Here is a 23,878-nt window from a genome sequence, read left to right on the forward strand (position 1 = left end):
TTTCATCAAAAAATACTGTTGTTTAATCGTGAATGAAAGCTTTGGCTCATATCTGTAATACAGGTCTGACTAAGAGAAGTCCATACTCCACCTGGAATGGGCAAGCCTCCGAACGTGATGTTGACATCATATTCTCCAGGAGTGAAGGGGATGTACTCAACACTACAGCTGCCATCTTTATTATCTTTACAGGACATCTTGGCCTCTGATGGACCCTCAATGGCCAAACCCAGACCACCTGTACCAGCACCCCTAGGAATGAAGACAGGTGAAAGAACAGAGAGCGAGTGAGATTGAGAAAAATAGAGAGACAGTGGGTGAAGAACAGGCAAGAGAGACAATAAATGGTATTTAAGGTAAGGACAAAAACATAGAATACATTACAGGAATATGAAATATATCAATACAAGTACAATACAAATTTCAGAATATTCTGAGGCAAGAAGAGCCACACATTTGCAATGCCAATTAGGCATGTGCAGCATTTTTAGCAGCAAATGGAATACATAATGGCTTATAAAAGAATCGTATACAGTGCGAAAGGCATCCAAGACACATTTTCAAAATCTATTTATTTGTGTAGTTTGTGTGTGTGTATACATATAAAATCAATCCAGTGCTTCAGTAAATTGAGCTCATGATGTAATTGATGATATTAATAAGTGTCTGTGGCGGCTGTGAAGGTGTCAAGGACAAATATGGACCGAAGAAATTCTTGTTACTTTTTATGTTTATTTGAATTATGAATATGACTTTATTCTAATGTATACTGTGATAAACTCACTGCTGAGGTCAATTGTTTAAGATTTTGCTAAGATGCCTAAAACTTTCGCACAGTAATGTTATTTAGTTATTTCTAACTTAATAACTTTAGATAAAAGTTGAATGAAAAATTATTGTTCTTTAGAACTAAAGCATCAATAAAAAATCTAAACATCGAATTGATCAAATTCACAATTCAAATCAACGTGATTATATTATGATTTGGTATGACAATTTTTAAAAATATGGAATACACAAGTGAGAGTAGAAGAACTGTTTACATGGTAGTAAAATACAGCAATAAAAACAAAACAATATATCTTTCTTTTGGAATTTTACATTTGATACTAGGTGAAATGAAGTGCACACTGTGCTGAATACTAATGCAATAATTGATGCAATTATATATATATAATTATATACATTATATAAATATAATGCAATGATAAAACATTCCAAAAGTGCTGTAGCAGAATCACCAGCCTCAGACGGATGCATCACTATGCATCAATGTACGTTTGCAGCCTTATTTATTACATTATATAGAGTTATACTGAATAATTTGAATACTCAGCAATTCATTCATTATGTTATTGTAGTCATTTTACATATAGGATTCAGAAGGTTCGTCTTCATACTTTATCATAAAACAAAAGAAAAAAGCCTGCGGAGCTGAGAGATGGAGACAAACAGATATAGCAGGCTAGCTAAATATCGTAGGTGATTCAAATTAGTTATAAATGGCCGTATATCTATACAAATCTAGTATAAAACACGAAATACAACTCAACAATTTCTCAGTCCTGAATGAAATTTATGTAAGGTATTTGACTCACAACAGAACTGAGCTTTCACCACTAACTTAGCAGTGGAATATGAGTACTTATTTGAGCACCAACAAGCATTCAAAGCCTGGAAAATGCTGCTCAGGTCAGAACTAATGTTATTTTATCATGTACCTGGTCTCCACGGTGAAGCGGTTTGGTTTATTGACCAGACCCTCTTCCAGGCCAGGTCCATACGCCCGTACACGGCTGGGGTCACAGCCCTCTGTTACTGACACCCTGAAGGGGCTCTTTGGCATCAACACATCATCATATAACACCTCGATCAGGTGCACACCTGCACATTCAGAGCACACGGTTCACAAAGTATACACACATATACATTCACACAGCACAGTTGTAGGAAGGAAGGATTCCTGTCAGTATGATAAATGGCATGAAGCTCGGACCAGCTGCAAATTCAAAAAGGCTGTGAAAAGAACCGGCTAGATGTGTGCAGTGGGAGATTTCAGGTCATATCAGTGATATTTCCTGTGTAGCTGTGCAGGGTCTGGATCAATAGAGGTGCGAATGAGGATTGCGTGTGGTTATCACAAGAAAACAGGCTGCTGCTCTGGAACTCACAATGCAATACATGCAGTCATCATCCCACTGCAGCTATCCCACACACAGAGCAATCGATAATGCTGCCATGCTCAGAGTACTGATGAGTAGTATGTGTGTGTTTTTATTTCCCTCCGTCTGTAACCTTTAAGATGCCCTTGATCTGGAAAATCAACAAGCAACTGTTTCCTCATATACCTTAGGGCTCAAAAAGATGGGCATTTGGCTTATAAATCCAGTGATGTTAACAGAAAAGTTTATGGAAATATCAAATTTACATAATTTTGCACTCAGATTCAGTCGATCAGTCAAGACATGATTGGTGTTCAAAAGTTGCTTCTTTACTTTAGTATTGGATCTGCTAATATAGGATAGGCTAACATCACTACCAAACACTAGAAGGCAATAGTCACCCAAATCTTTTCTGTGAATACGTTCCCAAACTGCTTCCAGCTTTTGATTAATGTTGTACAGACTTGTTCATGTGGTTTAGGTACCAATATGACTGTGAACAGTAACAAATATAACCATATAGCTGAACAGTGCAATTAGCCATTTTAGGTGTTGTGCATGCACGGACACTACACGTTACATTTGTGACATCAGTTGTTTCTATTTACAAGCTACTTTTGAAATGTTGAGTTCAATATCTACACTATATTTCCAAAAGTATTCGCTCGTCTGGCTTCACACGAATAAGAACTTGAGTGAAATCCCGTTCTTAATCCATAGGGTTTAATATGATGTCAGCCCACCCTTTGCAGCTATAACAACTTCAACTCTTCTGGGAACGCTGTCCACAAGGGTTAGGAGTGTGTTTATCGGAATTTTTGACCGTTCTTCCAGAAGCACATTTGTGAGGTCTGACTCTGATGTTGGACAAGAAGGCCTGGCTCGCAGTCTCCGCTCTAATTCAGTCAGTCAGTCAGACAAGTACCGTTCTCCTGGCAACCAACCGCCAAACTCAGTCATCCATCAGATTGCCAGATGGAGAAGTGCGATTCATCAGTCCAGAGAACACGTCTCCACTGCTCTAGAGTCCAGTGGCGGCGCTTTACACCTCTGCATTCCACGATTCGCATTGAGCTTGGTGATGTAAGGCTTGGATGCAGCTGCTCAACCATGGAAACCCATTCCATGAAGCTCTCTACGCTGTTCTTGAGCTGATCTGAAGGCCACATGAAATTTGGAGGTCTGTAGCGACTGACTCTGAAGAAAGTTGGCGACCTCTGTGCACTATGCGCCTCAGCATCTGCTGACCCCACTCTGTCATTTTACGTGGCTGACCACTTCGTGGCTGAGTTGCTGTCGTTCCCAATCGCTTCCACTTTGTTATAATCCCACTGACAGTTGACTGTGGAATATTTAGTAGGGAGGAAATTTCACGACTGGACTTGCTGCACAGGTGGCGTCCGATCACGGTACCACGCTGGAGTTCACTGAGCTCCTGAGAGCGACCCATTCTTTCACTAATGTCTGTAGAAGCAGTCTGCAGGCCTAGGGGCTCGGCTTTATACACCTGTGGCCATGGAAGTGATTGGAACACCTGAATTCAATGATTTTGTAGGGTGAGTGAATAATTTTGGCAATATAGTGTATATTCATAAATAGAAACAACAGAAATTGCAAATGTAATCTAGCTTGGATATACTCTCAATGACATTTGTAATCAAGTCAATGATAAGTCAAATTAAATTAATTAATAATTATGTGAAATGAAAATGTTTTCAAGTGGTATACAATATTGTCCCAAGCCCTGTAACAACACCTCTAGTGTTTGCTAAACTAAAGAAGTACATGTTGAGCTCCAAACCATTCCTTTGCATTCCCACAGATCAGCATCAATGGAAATCTTGCCAATGATTTTACATTATTATTAGTTCTGCTATTTTTTTCATTGTACCATCGACAACCCACTACAGACCACTTGCTCCACTTCAGCACTGGCCTGAGGACAACTAGAGGTTCCCCACTCGCGATCCACGGACCACTGGTTGAGAAACTGTGTTCTCTTTAAAGATTGTTCAAGAACCCCCCCTAAGAAAGCAGTAGTCTATTTTAAAATTTGACAACAAACAATTTGACAAACTACACACAGTCAGTAAAGCAATATTAAACTAAAACTAAAGATTAGATTAGCTGACATCATCCATTTGGGCTCCTTAAAATCAGTGCTGGCATTTTTATGCTGAACAGGCCTCAACACAACTGCTCATATCCTATTTGCCAATGTAAAATGCACACAGGAGAGTCCGCTTAATGAAAACAAACTAATGCTGACTGTTAAATTAATAATTTCTACTCCAGCCAAACAGCCGTACTGCCCTCCAGCATGACGAGAGGCGTTCACGATCTTTACACAAACCACAGCAGTTTGGGTTATTAAATGGCGACACACAGCTTAAGGAAAATGTTCATAAAAGAGGTACTGAATCTGCTCTACAGTTCACTGCTTCCTGCCTCTAGGGCTGTGCTCTCATTGGCCTTATCTCCGAGCTCAGAGTCCGCCCACTGGCAGAGTCAGCAAAACCTGAAATGCAAACCAACTGACTAAATCCCCTTGATGATTCTGCAGTGCCACAGTCAACAGTCAATATTTAAGACCTCACCTAAAACCAAGTGCTGTGGAAAATGCATTCAACATTTCTAGAGGCAGAACATGAAAGTAATTCTTAAACAAATCTTCAAAACAAGAAGTGCCATACCATCCTCATAAGCCGTATACTCCACTCTGTAGGTGCCGTCCCCTTTGTCGGTGATGTAGGCGTCCGTACTGGCACCTGAAGGGTTGACAATGCGGGTTTTTATATGGTTGCCCCCAGTTTTGTTGTGCGTGCGGGTGTCCACGATGAAGTGTGTGGTGACTTCTCTAAGGACTCCTATATCCACACATAAACAACAGACATATTCCAGTCACCAAGACATCATTACTTGACAAACAACAGGATTTAGGCTCTTTATTTGTCCTTTTTAACCCCTCTACTCTAGAGATGCTATCTGTTTTGCTAAATGCTCAATTTACATTACACACCTGATTAAATGTAATCATAAGTACATAGTTACATAGTAAATAGTACATATGCATAAGTACATAGTTATACAGGGAGATTCACACAAAAGAGGCCCTGAATATTCTGTAATAACTGTCGCTAGGATGAAGCAATCTGAACGAAACAACATGTAATGTGCTCCTCAGTATATGGAGCTTTGAACAAGCCCCTACGTCGGAGTGATGAGGTAGGCACCGGACAGTCGTTGGGACGTTTAAGTTAAGTTCAGTGAGACTTTATTAAACCCGCAAACAGGGAAATTCCACCTCCGCATTTAACCCATCCTTGAAGTGAAACACCACATGCTAGGGGCCAGTGAGCACACTTGCCCGGAGCGGTGGGCAACCCTATCCATGGCACCCAGTTGAGCAACTGGGGGTTAGGTGTCTTGCTCAAGGACACAGGTGTCTTGCTCAAGGACACCTCAGTCATGTTCTGTCAGCCCTGGGGATTGAACTGGCAACCTTCTGGTCACAGGGCCAGTTCCCTAACCTCCATTTTACACATGACACCTGAAAAATTGATTACATTTAAATTTGATTGAAATTCTATATCGACAGATTCAAGTTTGCACTTTACTTTCTTTTTTTTGCATGTTTGAAAAAACTATGGTGCCAATTGCTTTATTAATAGCACTATGGCCAAAATGAAAAAAGTAACCATTGCTACGTTTGTGGTAAATATGCTTACATGCCTTCTACAGAGGTGTCACAACAGTCTGTATAGAAAGATTTTACAGTTTAAAGACTAGGAAAACCCCCTTCCGATGAGGCATCTTCAAGGTTGGAGGAGTTTTTGAAAAGCTTTTTGTGGGGGTGGATTCCCAATGCTTGTATGACAAATTTGCATACTGGGTATTGTAGTGAAAGATCACTGATGGACAAAAAAGTATGAATTCTGTCAAACTGATGAGCTGGTGGGACACACTGCCATACTACAGATGTCACGATTGGCTCCTCCCTATCCTCCACGTGCTTCTTTGTTTTGAGTCAGGACTCTCTTAAGTCCTGCCCCCTTGTTGTCTGACTTCACCCCTGATCATTGCCACCTGTTTTCCGCCTGTCCCTCGTTATCCTTGCTTTGTATTTAAGCCCTGCGTTTGACCCTTGTGTTTGTTGGTTTGACTTTATAGTCGTTGATTGTATCCTGTGTTCTGTCTGTCATGTCTGTCCCGCGATCTCTCCGTGTTGGCTCTATGAACCTTGACTGTTACGACTACAACCCTGGATTTGCCCGAAATAAAACTAGCTTATCTCCACATATGCGTCTGCCTCATCGCTCCTCGTTACAACAGGATATCACATAACAGGACAAACAACATATTAAATGTGAGCTTTAGGCCAGAATATGTTTCAGTGGGTGGGAAATAATTCCTATTAAATTACACCAGGCTTTTGCTGTCACTGGAAATAACTGTGAGTTCTAATAAAATAAGAGACTCTAAGCTGAGATATTCTTACCTCTGGGTTCGACTCCTGGGCCGTAGACCTTCATTCCACTGGTGTCGACATCAGGGTCCACCTGAACACGAGCAGGGAACTTGGGCACAGCATGTCCTCCATAATTGATGGTAATGGTGTACATGCCATGGAAAGGGGGGATATAGGTGATAGAATATGTCCCATCGCTGTTGTTCTGAATATGGACTTCGGCCTGGGCTCCAGAGTCTGAAATGATCTCAATGGTCAGCTCGGCCTCCCCAGCCTTAGAACAGTCCACTGTGAAGGAGGCAACCTCATTGACCTTCCCTCTTTCCAGGCCTGGCCCACTGGCTGTGACCTTGCTGGGATCGAAGACAGACTGGACCATGGCTTTGAAGGGAGAGCCAGGGATGTGGGCATCAGCAAACAGGATGTTGATGGCATACTCTCCGGGCTCAGTGGGCAGGTAGGATACAGAGCAGGAGCCATCACCGTTGTCCTGGCACTCGATCTTGGCTTCACACGGTCCCTCCACTGTCAGGCCTAGACCCCCTGTGCCGGCACCTTTGGTGTCTATGGCAAATGGAGCAGGCTTACCCACAATTCCACCCTTTAGGCCTGGACCATAGGCTCGCACCTGGTTGAAGGAGACATGACATTAACTTGTTAATCGCAGGATTAACAATGAAGAGTGAAAATGCTTATATTTCACTGCTCAATTCTAACACAATGACAATAACAAAATCACACAGGAAAACTCCTACACAGTGGAACAAGCTTAGAAATGAAGGAGAAAATTTTGATTTTAACATGAAAATTATTGTGCATTCTATAATTCTGTAAGTAGACCAAAAATCATACAGTTTTCTAGGACTTTTTGTTAAAAATCTGTTGCTTATTCTACCAAAGTTAAAAGGCCAGTGTTTAAAATTTTTTTTTTTTAGATCCTACATCTTTTACAAATTGAGTCCATTCTAAAATCTTTGTGCTCTACAGGTTCCATAATGGCTTCATAATCCTTGGACCCCAATGATTGCCATTTGATTTGATTGTCTCATCTCATACCAAGATACAAAAAAAAAAAATATATATATATATATATATATATTGTTACTACCTGGAAAAATGGACAAGCTAGAAAGGCACTAAGTCAAAAATATGCATTTGAGACTTAAGCACATATGATGTTTTCTTTCCTTTGGCTGTGTACCATAACCATAGTTTGAAAATAACCCTTTACGATTCTTTTTTTTTTCTTAACAATACAGGATTGTGCCCTACAGTCTTTTTACATGTTTTCATCTTTATGTCCATTTCCTTTGTCACATGAAGTGTGCCATGGTACACAGATATCCAATTTGCTGTACTTGTACTTTTCACTAGAAGACATGAAGAATGCAAAGTTTCCAGATGTGCTTAAACTACCCCCTGTGGCCAAGCACACTCTGGCTAACCTCTCTCTGACAGATTAATTACAAACCACATCTTCAAGTTACTTCCTGCGGTGGTTATATGTTCTGTGCCTTAAGTAGCTCATACGACAATGTGGACATACGAAGTGGAACATCTGGCTCAAGGACACACCGTGCAGGACAACAATGACCTCATCGCTCAAGTAATCGTATCCAAAGTTAATTATGGGAAAGCTGAAGTAAACATATACAGACACAGACACATTTCTCTGTAAAGTCTCTGGCTGGTTAATGAGAAAGGACTCTTGAGATTGGCTTCAGTCATGTGGAGCAGGCAGAGGAATGCTGCTAGAGAATGATGATAAATACACTGCATTCATTATAAATGAAGAAGATTGCTTGTTCATACTCAATTACTGAGCTTCAAGGACCCCTGGGAAACCAAACTCAATCAGCATCACCTTGGAGAAGGTTAGTGCTGGTCTAGAAGGCTAAAAACAAAGACCCCCCACCCTCCAAGGACACAAATGTTCAGCCTGCATTCAATTAACCCTGTAAAATAAACAATCAGAAACAGTAGCCAGTTGCACTAAATCAACATAAGTTCGATTGGAGCCTAGTTTGAACATAAATTGCCCCTACATTCGAATTTACAAGCTACTTAAATTTAAATGGTTACACCAAGTAGGATAGTCTCAGTATAGCCTGAAGTTATTTCCAACCTAATTTACAGTTGCCCATAATTAGGTGCGAAATCCACAATAAAAAAACACATTCACATCTTCAATTTGAGAGAAAACAATGTTAACTTTCCTTTAGGTTCACTATTTGTCCGTTGCTAATTCCTCATTAAAATTTAAAATCCAACCCATTTTAAATACCTCCACACAGAGAACCCCAAGCAACAGAAAAGAACCAATATCAAGTTGAACACCACTTCATTGTAAAGCATAGTTCATTTGATTTGATTAATGTATATAGTGTTTAAAAGAGGTATGTGTCTGTGTAACTGACTTGTCACATGAAGTCTAGCTTGTATAGTCTTGCAAGCCAGCCATTCTGGTTATCATCAGATAATCTGTCGGTTTTGTCATTTAACATGGCCAAGAATGCCCGCTTTTGCAGAAAGAGGGAATCTGACTGACATGCAAAGGAGCCAACTGTGGACTACTGTTTGCACGGGCAGGCGTTACTGTGCTACAGCAAAACAGAACCACGAGAAAGAGTGGTTCTGCAGCTTTAAACAAAACTAGTACAAACTTTCAAAGACAGGAGTTCAAAAACATCAAAATTCAAAAATCTTTTCAATCCATTGAATATATCTAGCACCAAAAAAGCCACACTGTGCAGCAGGTAAACTGCTTGCTGGTGGTGAGTAGCACAAATTAAGCTGAAATATTTATGCAATAGAACGCAAGAGGGACTTCCACCAAATTATAGCTCCTTAACCAGCAGCTTGTTGCTACGTCAGAGTAATGAGCTCCGCCCACTCGCTGCACAGCCGGCAGTTCGTTCTCCAGCTCCTTGTTTTGTTCCAGCCAGTCTGTAAAGCATTTTACAGCCCATTCTGTTTAGCGAATCGTACTCTGTTCATTCCTGGCTAAGTCCAGGTTGTTTAGCTGTTCTTCTGTCACAGCTGCCGACTGAAAAGCTGCTCAGTTGTGACGACAGTTTGGGAATTTAGTGTCGTCTCATCTTCAGAGTCGGACCAAATCGGCTGTCGGACAAATGTGATTTTGAAAGTATTCATTTTCTGTTTGTGGCAAAGTAAGAAGTAAAAGCGTTCAAACGGCTTGAGCGTCTCCTACAGCTGTCAAACTTGTTGCTTAGCAACGTCTCAGCGGAGCGGTACAGTGTTTGTGGAAAAAAAGTGCTGTTATGGCGAAATAGCGCGGTTATAAAGCTTCTCAACCAATCAGCTTGCGTGGCCTGAACTAACTGTTGTATGAAATTCAATTAGCAGCAGAGCAATTGAGGTAAAATAACTTGCCAATTAATATTACAGTAAAGTTACTTCAGTTTTAATATGTACATAATGTGACATTCTGGACTGATATGTTTTGATTTTTGACCCATCAGCCCACCGTTTAATCTGATCTAGTTTTAATGACCTCCCTGATGATGACTTTAATATGTAGTAAAATCTTTATGTGTATGATGGTACACTCTTAAATGATATATCTGTTGTTTCTTTTTGTGAATTACTGCTAAACTACCACTGAAATAACGGCAGTAGTTGTAGCAGCTGCTCCTTCTATACAGGAAAGACACAGTTTTCATTTTTCACTTTGGTTTTCCCTGCGATGGACTGGCGACCTGTCCAGGGTGTATCCTGCCTTCTGCCCGAAGACTGCTGGGATAGGCTCCAGCACCCCCCGCGACCCTGACGGAGAAGCGGCTTAGAAAATGGATGGATGGATGGTTTTCCATCTATGCTCATTGTAAGCACTAGCAGTTACCATGCATCTTAATCACTTGAGGTACAACCAGAATTCTACACATTACTAATTTTAAACAAAGTACTCTCAAAGTATGGATTAGGATAGTCTTTACGCCCTAACTTAAAATCGAGCTACAGAGCACTATGAACTACTACTTTACAAGCGTAGTCACATCTCTGGCATGGGCAATCGGCAAAAAAATTTATTGCACTGGTCACTGACTCCTTCAGAGGTCGCTGAATTCCTTCGCTCACACTGTACTGCACACATTGTACTTCAGAGTGCTTCAAGATACAGCACAGTGTGTGCTGTAGAGTTTGAGTTCTCTGCTCCCATGTTCTTCCTTACAAAGAGAGGTTTGTCTGCTTCAGCCAACTCTTAATAAGTTTCAGGCCTTGGGCTCGTGTGAAGCTGCATTCAAATGATCCATGACCTGTTCAAAATGTCATGGCACAAACTCCGTCCTCCTTAAGAGGGAAGACATTTAAGTAGACCATCAGTGATCAAGCAATCTCAGGACATCTCCAGAGGCTCCTAATAAAACTTAATGGGGATAAAGTATGTGTAAGTTTAAATGCATATTACTTTCAGCTGATTGGCTTCATAGTAACATGCCAAGTACATCATTCATACTCTTTATGAAGTAAATAAATGGCTATTTCTACTCACATTTGTATTCTGTGACAGGTTGCCTAGAGGAATAGGATATTCTCTTAATACAGAAGGAGGTAAAGTTTTGTTGCACATACTACAGATATGAACGTTTACTCCAGAACAGTTTTTCTAATCATAATTCAGACAGCCAACATCATGACTGAATGAAGGGTGTACATAAAATCATCCATAAGCATATGTGTATTCATTGCCTCTGCCCACAGGATATCAAACTCAGTCATCAAATTAGATACGTTAACCATGCCTAACTCCTAACTGTCTTAAATGGAAGAATGTGCTCCTTGTATGTGAATTCTGTGACCTATGCCAGTCCATCTACCTGTTGTTAAATAAGAAGTGTATATGAGCAGTGTCAATGATAACAATTTAGCACTAGTGTTAAAGTCAACATGAAGCAGAAATTAAAACCTCCCATATTGTGCACAAGGCTTCATTTACGGTTGAGTGAATTGTGATTTTGTTTCTAAGTGAGTGCACAAGCTCATTCCTAGGGCAGTTTGGACCAGTAAGCACTTACTAAAACATGTCTGATGTGTAAAACATGAAAACATGTCTTTTCATGTGTGTTTATGTTCATAAATGTAGTTTTGGAAAGTATAAAATCTACCTTTTTCGGCTGTGTGGATCAAATTTAATGCAACAACAGCTTGGATAAATCATGGTATTAACATAGAACAGCACATCAAACAGCCAAGATAGCCATGCTTTGTGCCTGCCTTAAAGGGGTAATAGGATCAGGCACAAAAAGGTTCCATTTGATTTTAGAGATCAAACATTTTTTGTACTTTCATAGACAATGCATGGATGGATAACGAGTTCTTCATTATCATCTACAAGACTTACTTTCGAGGGATCAGGTGGCATAACCCCCTCCACAGTAAAGGGACTTCCTGGCACAGGGTTGCCGTCATAATTGATGTCCACTTTGTAGGGTCCCTCCTCTGGGGGTATGTACTTCACCGTGTGCACTTCATTGGCTGTTCCAGACTCAACCTTGCATGGTATAGGCCTTCGAGATGGCGAGGTGATCTTCACGTCCACTTTGCCTTGGCCACCTGCTCCACGTGTGTTGATGGTGAACTCCTGATCTTTCCCAACATCCACTTCTGCACACACACAAAAAACATGGACCTTCAGTATGGAACACCAAGCCAGAGACCTAAAATGCCATTTTACAGACACCCAGTTTCATTGTGCACACAGTGCTTTTACAGCCGTTGATGATACCATGCATTTAGAAAATATTATTTTAAATCTGAACATTAAATAGATGGATTTTGTGCAGACTTACTGGTGTTAAGTCCTTGAACTTTGACTTTACTTAGGTCCAGTGGAGGAGCAACAGTGATAATGAAGGGACTTTTGGGGATGGGGTCACCTCCATGACAAACAGAAATACTCATGTTGCCCTGCAAAAGACAAACAACAAAACAGATGAGAGAGTGAGCATGAGCTTATTCTGTCCCTTATGAAAACAGCTTTTTATCTGGCTATTTTAATATTACTGATACGAGATATTAACTTAATGAACCAAGCATCTCAGCAGCAATACATTCTGTGAATTTGGCAATGATTCCTTAAGCATTAAATCTGTTTAAATCCACCCCCAGAGGAGTTCCAGTCAATGCAAGTTCACTTTAGTCAGACTGAAGTATTTCAGTGTGCAGAATATGTGTTTTCTTAAGCTACTGTGTTTCCTATCAATGCATAAAAGATGCACAAGGTGTCCTTTACTATTAGTTGTATTGTGATTTTTTTGAGTCAGCAACTGAAGTCACAGATTCCTACTCAGGTGTTCATAAATCTAGTTTGAGACTGAATAAAAATCAAAATCAAAATTTTTTGGCTTTGCTGCTAAATGTTTTCTTTACATACCAGACACATTTACATTTACGGCATTTGGCTGACGCTCTTATCCAGAGCGACTTACAATTTGATCATTATACATAGGTAGGCTAAGGTGGTGTTAGGAGTCTTGCCCAAGGACCCTTATTGGTATAGTGTAGGGTGCTTGAACCCCAGTCTACAGCGTAGAAGGCAAAGGTGTTAACCACTACACTAACCAACCACCGATATTTCCCAACATCCAAGATAAACATAACACTGAGAACTCGCATTATTAACAGAGAAAAGCAGATGCTTGCACTGGCATAAAAGGGTTAATATCTGCATTCATTTGAACTGATATGCTGTAAAATGTATTATAAGAAGAGTGTATCATAATAATATGATTATAATAAACTGCATTTATTTTGCATATCTCTTACACTTCACAACTCAAACCTCAGCACAAGTGCAAAAAAAGAAACACAGAAAATGAAAACAGTCATACTGAATAGTGGGTTTTAATCTACCCAAACAAACAAATTCAAATTATCTAACATTTTTTTCTTCAGCAAAGTCTCCTGCAATCTAACTCAAATAAACATAGAGAGCTAAAAACCCCACACATACCTGACACCAGACATTAGTCCTTCAAAACTTAAACTCTACCTTAATGCAATTTGGCACATTCTTACTGTAATCAGCCGTTGCCGTGAAACTACTTTAAATGCATTTGGCCCTCATTCAAATTGAACTGCTAATATCCCTCAGTGAAAACAAGCACATAGCCAGACCAATTAGCCTACAGTATATTTGTAACAATTACACCTTGTATTCATTAGACTCCTGAGAAAGACTGAATGAGGTTCCCTAGGATATTAATATGGTTGTGCTAAACAAGCTACAAGCTTCATAGACTGTCTTCTCTTTATCACTGATTCTCCTTACCTGCTGTAGTGCAGTGTAGCGTACAGTATAGGAGTAGTCATGGTTATCAATGATTTCAAAGTCACTGACGGCTTCTCCTTTAAGTGCCCCGGAAAAGTGAACCTCAGGGGTGGCCTTGCCTGCTCCTTTTGTGTAGACGGTGAAGTGGGTCGGCTTGCCCACCTCCACACCTGTAAACCATTGACGTGATACCAGTCATTCTCCCAAAACATGTCCAGAAATATTTCACTGTCATAAGTGTCACACAGATCAACAACACTCATAATTCAGTAGATCAATTCAAGCTCCAAACTGTAGAGCAAAAAGTTAGTGAGTTTATGCTTTAAAGATTTTAGGCATTTTTACTCTAATTCTCATTACCCTGTGTTTCCCATCACTGATATTTATCCTTTTTAGATTATTCTGAACCAAAACAAAAAAATAGTTCTATGGCACAAAAGGAAAAAACCTGAGTGTGTTGCAGAAATTAGATTAAACTACTATTACATTATTATTTTCAATTATTAAAATAGGCGTCACTGTTTGTTTGTCCAAAACCCTTTGTTATTTTATTTATTACTTACATTTTTTCAAGTATTTGTCATGTTAATGAGGATAACCCACAGCAGTGTCAGCTTTGGAAGACTTCATTACTCTCAGAGACACAGTATCTTACCTGTCTTGCAGAGTCCAGGACCTTCGGCTTTGACTTTATTAGCATCATGTGAGGGATCCACTTTAATACGGAAAGGGCTGATAGGAATTTCCTAAAGTGGTCAATAGGAGAATATCTTTACTATCACAGTGAAAGCTCAGCAGATTCATAAACTGCTACTCATAGAATATGACAAACTAACCTGATCAGCAAACAGCACCATGATGGTGTATCGTCCAGGACCAGGGGGAGTGTATTTGACGGTGAAGGTGTCGTTGTCATTTTTGATAATGTCGAAGTCAATGTCGGCCTCAGCAGGGCCTACCACTCCAGGAGCACACTTGATTCCAATGCTAACATCTCCTATAGGGCCAAAGAGCAACAGAGTGAGCCAGTTGGGAGTTGCACTAGAGTATACATGTTCACTACCCTATCAATACATTCTATAGACTAAGTGGCAAAAACTATGGAAACTAAACGGAAATGAAACTCCAAAAACAGCCCGTTTGGATTCAGCGCCGTTTGGATTCAGCGCTTTTCACATCCACCTATTCAGTTCAGCACTAACCACTGTCACAGAAGTTATAAGACTTGTTACGGCTTGAACAAGTCACAATGCAGGGCAGCCAATCAGAACTGATGCCATTTAAAGGCACAGTTAGAAAAACAGCCTATTTTGTACAAGATAAACAGAGGTTTGGATAATGGCCGTGTGAAATGAAATACAACTGGTACACAAACACACACAGGTGTCAGAAGTGGACCTCAAGTGAAAAAATGAAATGCAATAAAAAGCAGGATATGGGCTCTTTAATAAATATGGCATTAAACAGTGATGCAGACCGACCTTGCCCAGCCTCGCTGCAGTCCACGGTGAAGTAAGTAGGTTCATTGGCTTTCAAGCCAGACTTCTCCACTCCTGGCCCATACACCTTCACATTCTCTGGATGGCTGCCCTCTCCAATGGTCACCTAGATTTGCATCAAGAGGCCACTCATTATGTAAAGCTTGACAAGGATAAGTACAGGACATGATTAAAGTGAATAATGCAGTGAATGCAGCCTTTCATTCATATGCATCATTCTTTTCATCATTCTGTTCATTCTTTTCTATGATGAGCAAAGTGTTTTGATTAAAGGTGAAAAGATGCATATGAGGCAGTAGTGCAGAACACTTCGGCGTATTTCTAGGCATATGTGTTTCATCGTTTTAGAACAACCGCTCTTTTGTACTCATGAAAGCCTTCTTTAAGCAAAAAAAGTATGCAATAAATTCTAGAAGAAATACAGTTCGTTAAAGTTGTATTAGTACTAGTGCCATTTTCCTTGCTCTTACTCTGAATGGGCTATTGGGGACATTGACTTCACCCCAGGTGATGATAATGGTGTGCTTGATGGGCTTTGTGGGGATGTAGACACAGAAGAAGGTGCTGTCACCATTGTCTGTGATCTGGATGTCAATGGGGTAACCTTCTGAGTCCTGTAATCACAAAACAATACACATTTCAGAAAAACATCATTTATCATAACACAAAATTCTAGACCTAAAATCAAATTTTACTTCTAAAGATTTGCACTGAGCCTTTCTAGAAAAACAGTGGCACACCATGTGAAGTAATAGTAATGTATTTTTATTTGATAATATATATTTGTATTTATTTACATTTTTATTTTTATATTTTATTTTAAGAAACTCTGGAGACAGTAAGCTTCAGTGCTTAACACTAGGGGATAACAGGAAGACATAAAGAAAGGGTTTAAACCAGCACCATCATTGCTTTAAGGGTCAGCCTGTGTTACTAGAAGAAAAAAGGAAGGTAAAGATAAGAATTAAGGGCCACTACCTGAGCATAGATCTTCAGCTGGCCCCTGCCTGCTACTCGTGCATCTATAGTGAACTCTGCTGGTTTGTTCACAATGCAGCCAGTGGGCTCCAGGCCAGGACCATAGCATTTCACCTGCAACAAAACAAGTCATTACTGTTACATCTCTTTGTTATTTTCATAACATGGGCTTAGAATCATGAGGTTCTTTCTGATATTTTTGTCAAATTTATATTTAAGTGCTGTTTATTTCTGTAAACTTTATTTAAAAATAATAACTGTTATTATAATATTGATGTGTTTTAAAAAAGTAAAAGGTTCCTTCTTGAAAATGGCATATTACGTTGCTGTTATGAGGTTCTATCTGCAGTTGAATTTTGGGATACCCAATCAAATCTACATTTTACTCATTTGACCAAACTCAGCAATAAGCTCTTCACAAGGCTTAGCAGCTTGGCAGCATGGCAGCATGGCTAAGAAACCTAGTTAAATGAACCTTTAGATACAGTATTTGAAAAGATTGAGTGAAGTCATATTAACCAGTGGTGGACGAAGTACACAAATCATGTTAAAGTACAGATAATCAAGGTAAAATATTACTCCAGTAAAAGTAGAAGTTCCTCCCTTTAGACCTCCATTTGAGTAAAAGTACTAAAGTATTTGCCTTCAAATGTGCTTAAGTTTAAAAGTAAAAGTACTAAACTCATTTTAGGTGAAAATCCTCCAGCGTCTCTCTTGGTAAACCAGTCTTTTAATAGAACGTCATTAATTAGTGACGCTGACGTCTATTAAAATTAACATAAGCACAAAACACTGAAGGTAAACAGTTTCCATCAGGGAGAACCGAGTGGCTCTGAAATCACTTTTTACACACAAGCAAAGTTTCAGTTTAAGATTTCTTTGCCACTAAGTTATAAGTTTAAGTTTAATAAAAATTTTTATTGCAGGTTCACAAATGAGTTTCCTTTACTATGTTGATATGTAGGCCTTTGTTCATAAACAGAAACCAGCCCAAACTAATTTACTATAAAAGGAAATAGTGTTTGTATAAATTCAGAATAAAGAAACATGACAGTCACGACTGCATTTGTGTACATATTTCTATAATGTGGTCTATCTATCTTGTTTCAAAACAAGCTCAAAACAAAGTGCGCGCTGTGGCCTGATTGGTGTTCTTGCTTTGTGCTTCTTTCTTTTTGACATGTTATGTTTTTATACACACAGAAACCAAAAAGAACAACAGATTTCTCAAAATGTAGTGGAGTAAAAAGTCAGATATCTGACTTTGAAATGTAGTGAATGAAATGTAGTGGAGTGAAAGTAAAAAGTCGCTCAGAATGGAAATACTTCTGTAAAGTACAGATAAACAAAAAAAGTACTTAAGTACAGTAACAAATTACATTGACTTAAGTTACTGTCCACCACTGCTTTTAACTAATACCGACTAATTTCAAATATTGGTTAAGTTAGAAGGGATTATTTAGCTAACAGCTACTGACATTCACTAAATGCTGTGTTCAAGAATCAGTCATTGGTTATGTAATATGAACATCTTTGGAACTTATTAGCTGCTAGAAAATGAAACATTAAAGAGCTAACTCACCATCCTTATCTGGCTGGTGTTAATCAGCAGAAAACTTAGAAAAATGCGGGTAAATTAACAAAATAACCCAATTTGCAAAGCATCCAACTACGTAGCAGAGTAGCAAAATAAATGAACTAGCTCAAACACGAAAGTACATTTTAAATAGTTCATTTTAAAAATACTGAGCACAACGACAGTGAAAGGCAGTGAAGCTGAGACACAAATGGCACAGAGAATAAGACAAAACACACAGATGCAGAGATTTTTCGAATATTTATGCACGACAATAAACACATATTAGGAAATAAACTTTTGCGAAGCTTTTTTCCCCTTAAATGATGCAGTGCAATATATTTATCTTTATCATCATATTGTATCATATAGTACTACATTTCCAAATCATATCAAATTCTCATACTGATGTAGTATAATAGATTTATAAAATTAACCTGCTCTGGTGCTTGTTTCTTGGTATTGCTTATAATATTGACATGACACATAAAACTTGTGCAAATATCTGAAAATAAAACACACATAAAACTCTAGAAGGTTGTGTTACACTGCAACAGCTTCTTTCAAATTTACCTACATTATATGCATTTTAGGTATTTATGCTAATGGAGTTTGAGTCTTGAATAGTATGGTGAAGTTTCCATTCTAATGTGGGTTTATTTGCAAACAGTCTTATTTCTAAACGTAAAGAGAGCTCTCAAAATGAAAAGGTTCTGTCTGTGTTGTCCTACTATTTTTACGTTTAGCAGTCAAAAGTAAGAGAGTGACGCTGTTAAGATATTGAAGGTGATTCTACTACCTTCTCAGGGAAGATGTCATTGGCTGCAGGCAGGATGTGGGCCATGAAGGGACTGTCCTTAATATCCTCGTCATCACAGATGACATGGACGGCATAGTCGCCAGGCTCCGTGGGCCAGTAGAGAACGTCACAGGAACCATCACCCTTATCATCGCACTCAATCTTGGCCTGGGATGGGCCTTCGATGGAGAATCCTAGATAAACACACATACACATTTCACAGATTTATTTAGATGTCACAGTAAATCTGAGATTATCCTTTGCACCCAATAAAAGAGTCTGGGAAGTATTTCTCAGGGAGCAAAAATAAGAACCCACTGGAGAAACTCATACTGCTCATTACGGTAGGGGAGAGGAGCAGGAGTTTATAGGCTTTCCTGCTTGCTCTCTGCCACACTCACACCCCATAAACACTGAGTCTCAGGATCCAGGGCCCCAGGCTGGACTGAGTGTGTGGAAAAAGGAAAGAAACAGCAAATGCAGCCTTACCCAGAGTCCCCACCTCCGTGCCGATGGCCTCCACCACAAAGTCAGCTGACTTGCCCACCATGCCTGTCTCCAGGCCTGGACCCCAAGCTCTCACCTTCTGCGGTCCTGCGTCTTCACTGACCACCACTTCAAATGGACTATACAAACACATACAAGCATTGAGGGAAGGCTAACAGTGAAGGGTTTTTCTTCAAAAAGATTTATTAAGATATAAACAAAGTCATTCAGAGAAGTTTGATATGAAATGTTCCATTCTAGAGATACTTACAGAGAAAGAACTGTTCTCAGTGGTGGTGATGGGAACCAGACGTCAAAAGGGTTTAATGCCTCTAACACAATATTATTACCGGGAATGGTTCTAAATATGCCTCCTGATGACCATTGATAGTTTGGAGAAAAGGCTTTGATTGAATGTATTATTTTTTTACATATACTTAACAGAGATGTACACGTGGGGTGATGTAAAGCAAAGTATTGCCTGAGGAATTTATCACTCTTTGACCATTAACAGCGTTACGTATAAAAATCAGAGATATAGGTTCATTGGTTGTTTTAGTTATTAGATAAAATGGCTACATTTGTGTTCTTAGACATTGTGACCCGTTTCCTATCACCATCACTGTAAAGAAACCTAAGCCGGTAAGTTTTTCCATAATGCTCCATTTCAAATCAAACAGAAATACACTGATTTCTTTATAAATCGGTGGAATTCACCTTTAATGACCAATCACAGTCATGTACGAAGGAGCGTACCTGCGTGGGATGGCATGGCCGCCCCAGGTGATGATTACAGTGTATTTTCCGGGAAAAATGGGGTAGTAGTCACACTCATACACTCCGTCACCCAAATCACGCACCTTCACAGGTTCATCTCCACCCTCTGAACACATGCAAACACAAAAGAAAGATACCAAAATTTAACATATGTTCACCTTCATATGAGAAACTTACATCTCCGTCGCCAATCGTTTAAAAAAACGCACTTGCTATTTAACTTACATGAGCATTTCATGATGAAGGAACCAATAGAAATGGTCCAGAATTACCTTGAAAACAGTCTCATTATATTGACCTACATTAAGTGTCGATTTCTGAGATAAGGCTTTTTTTATATATATTATATCTTTACTTTCAAATTTTCTTCCAAAATGTAGTCAAATTCAATTCCACCCATTAGTTAGGATTCAAAAAATCTCACAATACCAGTGCTGAGAGGGAAAAGGCAAACACAAGCTTCACTGCATCTTTTTAAGCTGCTGCTACCGCAACAGTAAAAAAAATATACATATCCTACACTTATCCTACATATATATATATATATATATATATCCCACATTTGTAATTTTTGTACCCTTCTGACGTCCACTTTAACTAACATTTGTGTGGTTTTATATACTCAAAACAGTCATAATTTCATCAGTGTATGCCGGCGTTCCAACCTTCTTGTATTGCTTAGAATTAAACAATCTGTTTTTGTTATTGTGTCTTTAAGACTGATGTATGCACAAGATCCTAAAAGACACAAATATGCAGTTCTTTCACATATTTATTTTGAGATTTTGTGCATCAGCGTCAGAATTTACTTACTTGGGCCTTTGATGAGGACTCTCAGGTCTCCGCTGCCTGCTCCTCTGGTGTACACTTTAAAATCTGCCACCTCCTTCACGCGCACCCCTTTGGGCTGCAGACCTCGCCCGATGGCCCGGCACGCGTTTGGATTACTCGCTGGTGAGTTGGAAGAGCGGTTAGGCATAGAGAAAACGCACATATTTGCACATAAAAGAGACTAAGGCGGAGACTGATACGCAATCAAGATACATTAGATACAGCTGCAGGGTTTTAGAGTTAGTTCTGATGAACATGTTGTTATAATTGGAAGAGTTATGCATGGGCATCCACTAAGGAGTAAAACAAAAAGTAAAAGGAAATGAAAAAGGGCAGAGAGATGCAGAAATGAAGAGAGATGTTGATACTAGATTTTTAAATTAAATATTAAATTCATTAAATATTTAATTAAATACAATTAAAGAGGAGCTTTAATTAGCTAGTTTTCATCTTATCTTTTATTTCTTAAACTGCACTCAAGAGCACAAATCATAATCTGACTTGCTGGAACTCGAATCTGGAATCGAGATCATCAGAGGGAAAAATGTGGGCAAACAGGGCAGAATTAGACATTAGCTGCAATCAGCAGGCTGTGATGTTACTGAAGTCTACCAGTCCCGCTGCCTCAGGAAGATTAAAAAGATCCGGTCAGACGGCGTCACCCAGCACACAGCCTGGTCACCATTGCAGCATCCTGGCTAGAACAACCCGGTTAATGAACAGTTTCTACCCACAGGCTGTCAGGCTTCTGAACAAGCTGTGAAGATGTGGCTCTGTCCCCAACTACCACTTCACTCAGTCACTCAGTCAGTATTATTATTATATCACGTCTCTGATATGAACAATAACACCTTAACACTGTCACTTTAAAGAACAATAACACTGAGTCACTTTAGCCACTTTAAAATGTATATTGTCTTTATATTTTGTGTATATTTAATATATTTCAGTTTGTTTTTTTATATTTGTATTTACTTTCTGTGATAGACTATAGAGTCTCACCACAAGCATTTCAATGCATAAATGTCCTGACATGTTGTGCAAATGACAAATAAACTTGAAACTTAAAAAATGGATGCATGTCAAATGTGTGGCTCGTTTACTGGGTTTCCTACTTCGCAGTGAATTTACTAATGAGCTCCTGCAGAGCAATAAAAAGACTATTAAATCTAGTCACATGAAAGAGCAAATGAAGTCCTTTTGAAAAGCAACCTAACAACAGATATTACAAAAAGAAAGACTGTACAAAGGAAGGTCGATATGCTGGTAAGACCGTTAGTATAATGCTGTTAATTCAATAAGTCGTGTGCCAACTTGTTGTTTCCTTTTGGGTAGATCACCCACAGGTTAGAAGAAACATGGAGAATCAGAGCATCCATGTTCGCTGTGTTAGTCAGCAGGAAAGAAACTTCTAGGATCAATATAAATTTCCAGATTGTTCTCGAAGGCATGAGTTGCAGAGATGCTGATGATGATGATGATGATGATAATGATGACAATGAAGATGATGACAGTCATGCTGCTCTGTGACGGAGATGCTTTTATCTTTTTCCAAAAAAACCAGACGGTCACTTTGACAATAGCCCCTTGATGCTTTGGCAATGCATCTGGTTTGCAGAATATTTTTCCTTCACATTTTGGGACATCATGTTAAGTCCTGTACACTGAGTTGCCATTTCATAATATAGGTGCACTTTTTGGGTTTGCATTATTACTGGCTATACTGCATATGTTGCTGCCCACCCAAACATGGCTATTAAGTGTAGCTCAGTGTAATTCTTTTTTATAAATATTTATAACCATGTTTATAATGCCTTATGAATGCATTATAACATGTTATTAATGTGTTTATAGATGCTTATAGATTAGGCCACAGTGAAACGTATCAGCATGTAAAATCGGCACTTGCTGTGTTGCTGTGTTTTCTATCACTGTATAAAAGACACCCAAGCCATCCTTTGTTACTAGGTGTACTGTAGTTGCAAGGCAAACTACATCAAAATCCACATATTTTTGGATATCCATATTTTCTACATATTAACATTCTTTGTATGTCAAATTAATGCAGTACTGAGAAAATATGCAATTAACACAGAAAAGTACATTAAATGGTAGTAATAGCCACATTTTTACTTCGGCCTTAAAGGGTAAAAAATCTTAGCGGTGCTTCTGTTCCCTCCTGAACACTCCAACGACCAACTAAACTCCCCCTAAAATGCCACTATTCTGGCATTGCCACCACCTACACCTAAGTATAATATGTCATCAGTGACAGTCATTCCCATTGATGTATGGAGTGGATGGAGGCTGATCAGAGATGAGCTGCAGTCAGTAATTATTTACCTACAAAAAGAGCCCCTGAATTTGACTTCTTTCTTCAACTTCTATGTGTATTTGCTGAGTTTAACATACTAGAAAAAATAAACAAACCTAAAATGTGCAATAACAGGCCTCATTTTATATTGTTTTTCTTCAGCGAATGGCAGTAATTGTGTGCAGAAGGGGGAGAAATCTACAGATGATGTGTTGTCACTTAGAAAATCAGCAAAATGTCAATGATTGTATCTACATTGCATCCAATGAACTGGCCACTCGGTGTATTTCGTCACAGGTTAGTCAGGGTTAAATTTAATTGGAGGATGGACTGGGTTAAGAAAATCTGTTAAATTTTAGATTGCAGAGGTCATGCTGGTGTGGTTTGCTTGGTGACCTCTCAAGATTTACAAACGGAGCATTTCGTGAAGGTGATCGTCCAGTGATGGCCTTCTTTTTGCGGGGTTAAGACGACATTGGCAGCCAAGTCTAGTTATCTATTTCGGCCATCTAACACATTCTCTCTCACATGCTTTCTACCACAGACACTGCCACACGTTCCGTTCCCTCCCTGCTGAAAGCTTTAGGCGGGGGTCTGCTGTATTCAGCCAAGCAGCAGCACATGCCAGACAGCTGATGGGACAAGGGGTAGAGGGGCGGCATGTCTAAATGGACACACCAGGGAGAGGCAGGATGGA

General features: G+C 39.3%; 1 protein-coding gene across 8 annotated transcripts in view; it reads right to left on the reverse strand.

Annotated features, from left to right (window-relative positions):
- Positions 1-23,878, reverse strand: part of flncb (filamin C, gamma b (actin binding protein 280)) — a 113,664-nt gene that overhangs the window by 24,008 nt on the left and 65,778 nt on the right. For all 8 annotated transcript variants that reach the window (XM_037539075.1, XM_017698973.2, XM_017698976.2 and 5 more), the window contains 16 exons: positions 20,850-20,987; positions 20,016-20,142; positions 19,263-19,399; positions 18,774-18,967; positions 16,399-16,512; positions 15,891-16,034; positions 15,403-15,526; positions 14,758-14,918; positions 14,577-14,667; positions 13,922-14,091; positions 12,441-12,558; positions 11,993-12,255; positions 6,661-7,258; positions 4,856-5,029; positions 1,722-1,884; positions 92-252 (listed from right to left, as the gene is read on the reverse strand). In XM_037539075.1, the coding sequence (XP_037394972.1) occupies positions 92-252; positions 1,722-1,884; positions 4,856-5,029; positions 6,661-7,258; positions 11,993-12,255; positions 12,441-12,558; positions 13,922-14,091; positions 14,577-14,667; positions 14,758-14,918; positions 15,403-15,526; positions 15,891-16,034; positions 16,399-16,512; positions 18,774-18,967; positions 19,263-19,399; positions 20,016-20,142; positions 20,850-20,987 (2,877 nt within the window). The remainder of the gene's footprint in view (positions 1-91; positions 253-1,721; positions 1,885-4,855; positions 5,030-6,660; positions 7,259-11,992; positions 12,256-12,440; positions 12,559-13,921; positions 14,092-14,576; positions 14,668-14,757; positions 14,919-15,402; positions 15,527-15,890; positions 16,035-16,398; positions 16,513-18,773; positions 18,968-19,262; positions 19,400-20,015; positions 20,143-20,849; positions 20,988-23,878) is intronic.

This window comes from Pygocentrus nattereri, chromosome 1 (assembly GCF_015220715.1).
Source record: "Pygocentrus nattereri isolate fPygNat1 chromosome 1, fPygNat1.pri, whole genome shotgun sequence".
NCBI lineage: Eukaryota > Metazoa > Chordata > Actinopteri > Characiformes > Serrasalmidae > Pygocentrus > Pygocentrus nattereri.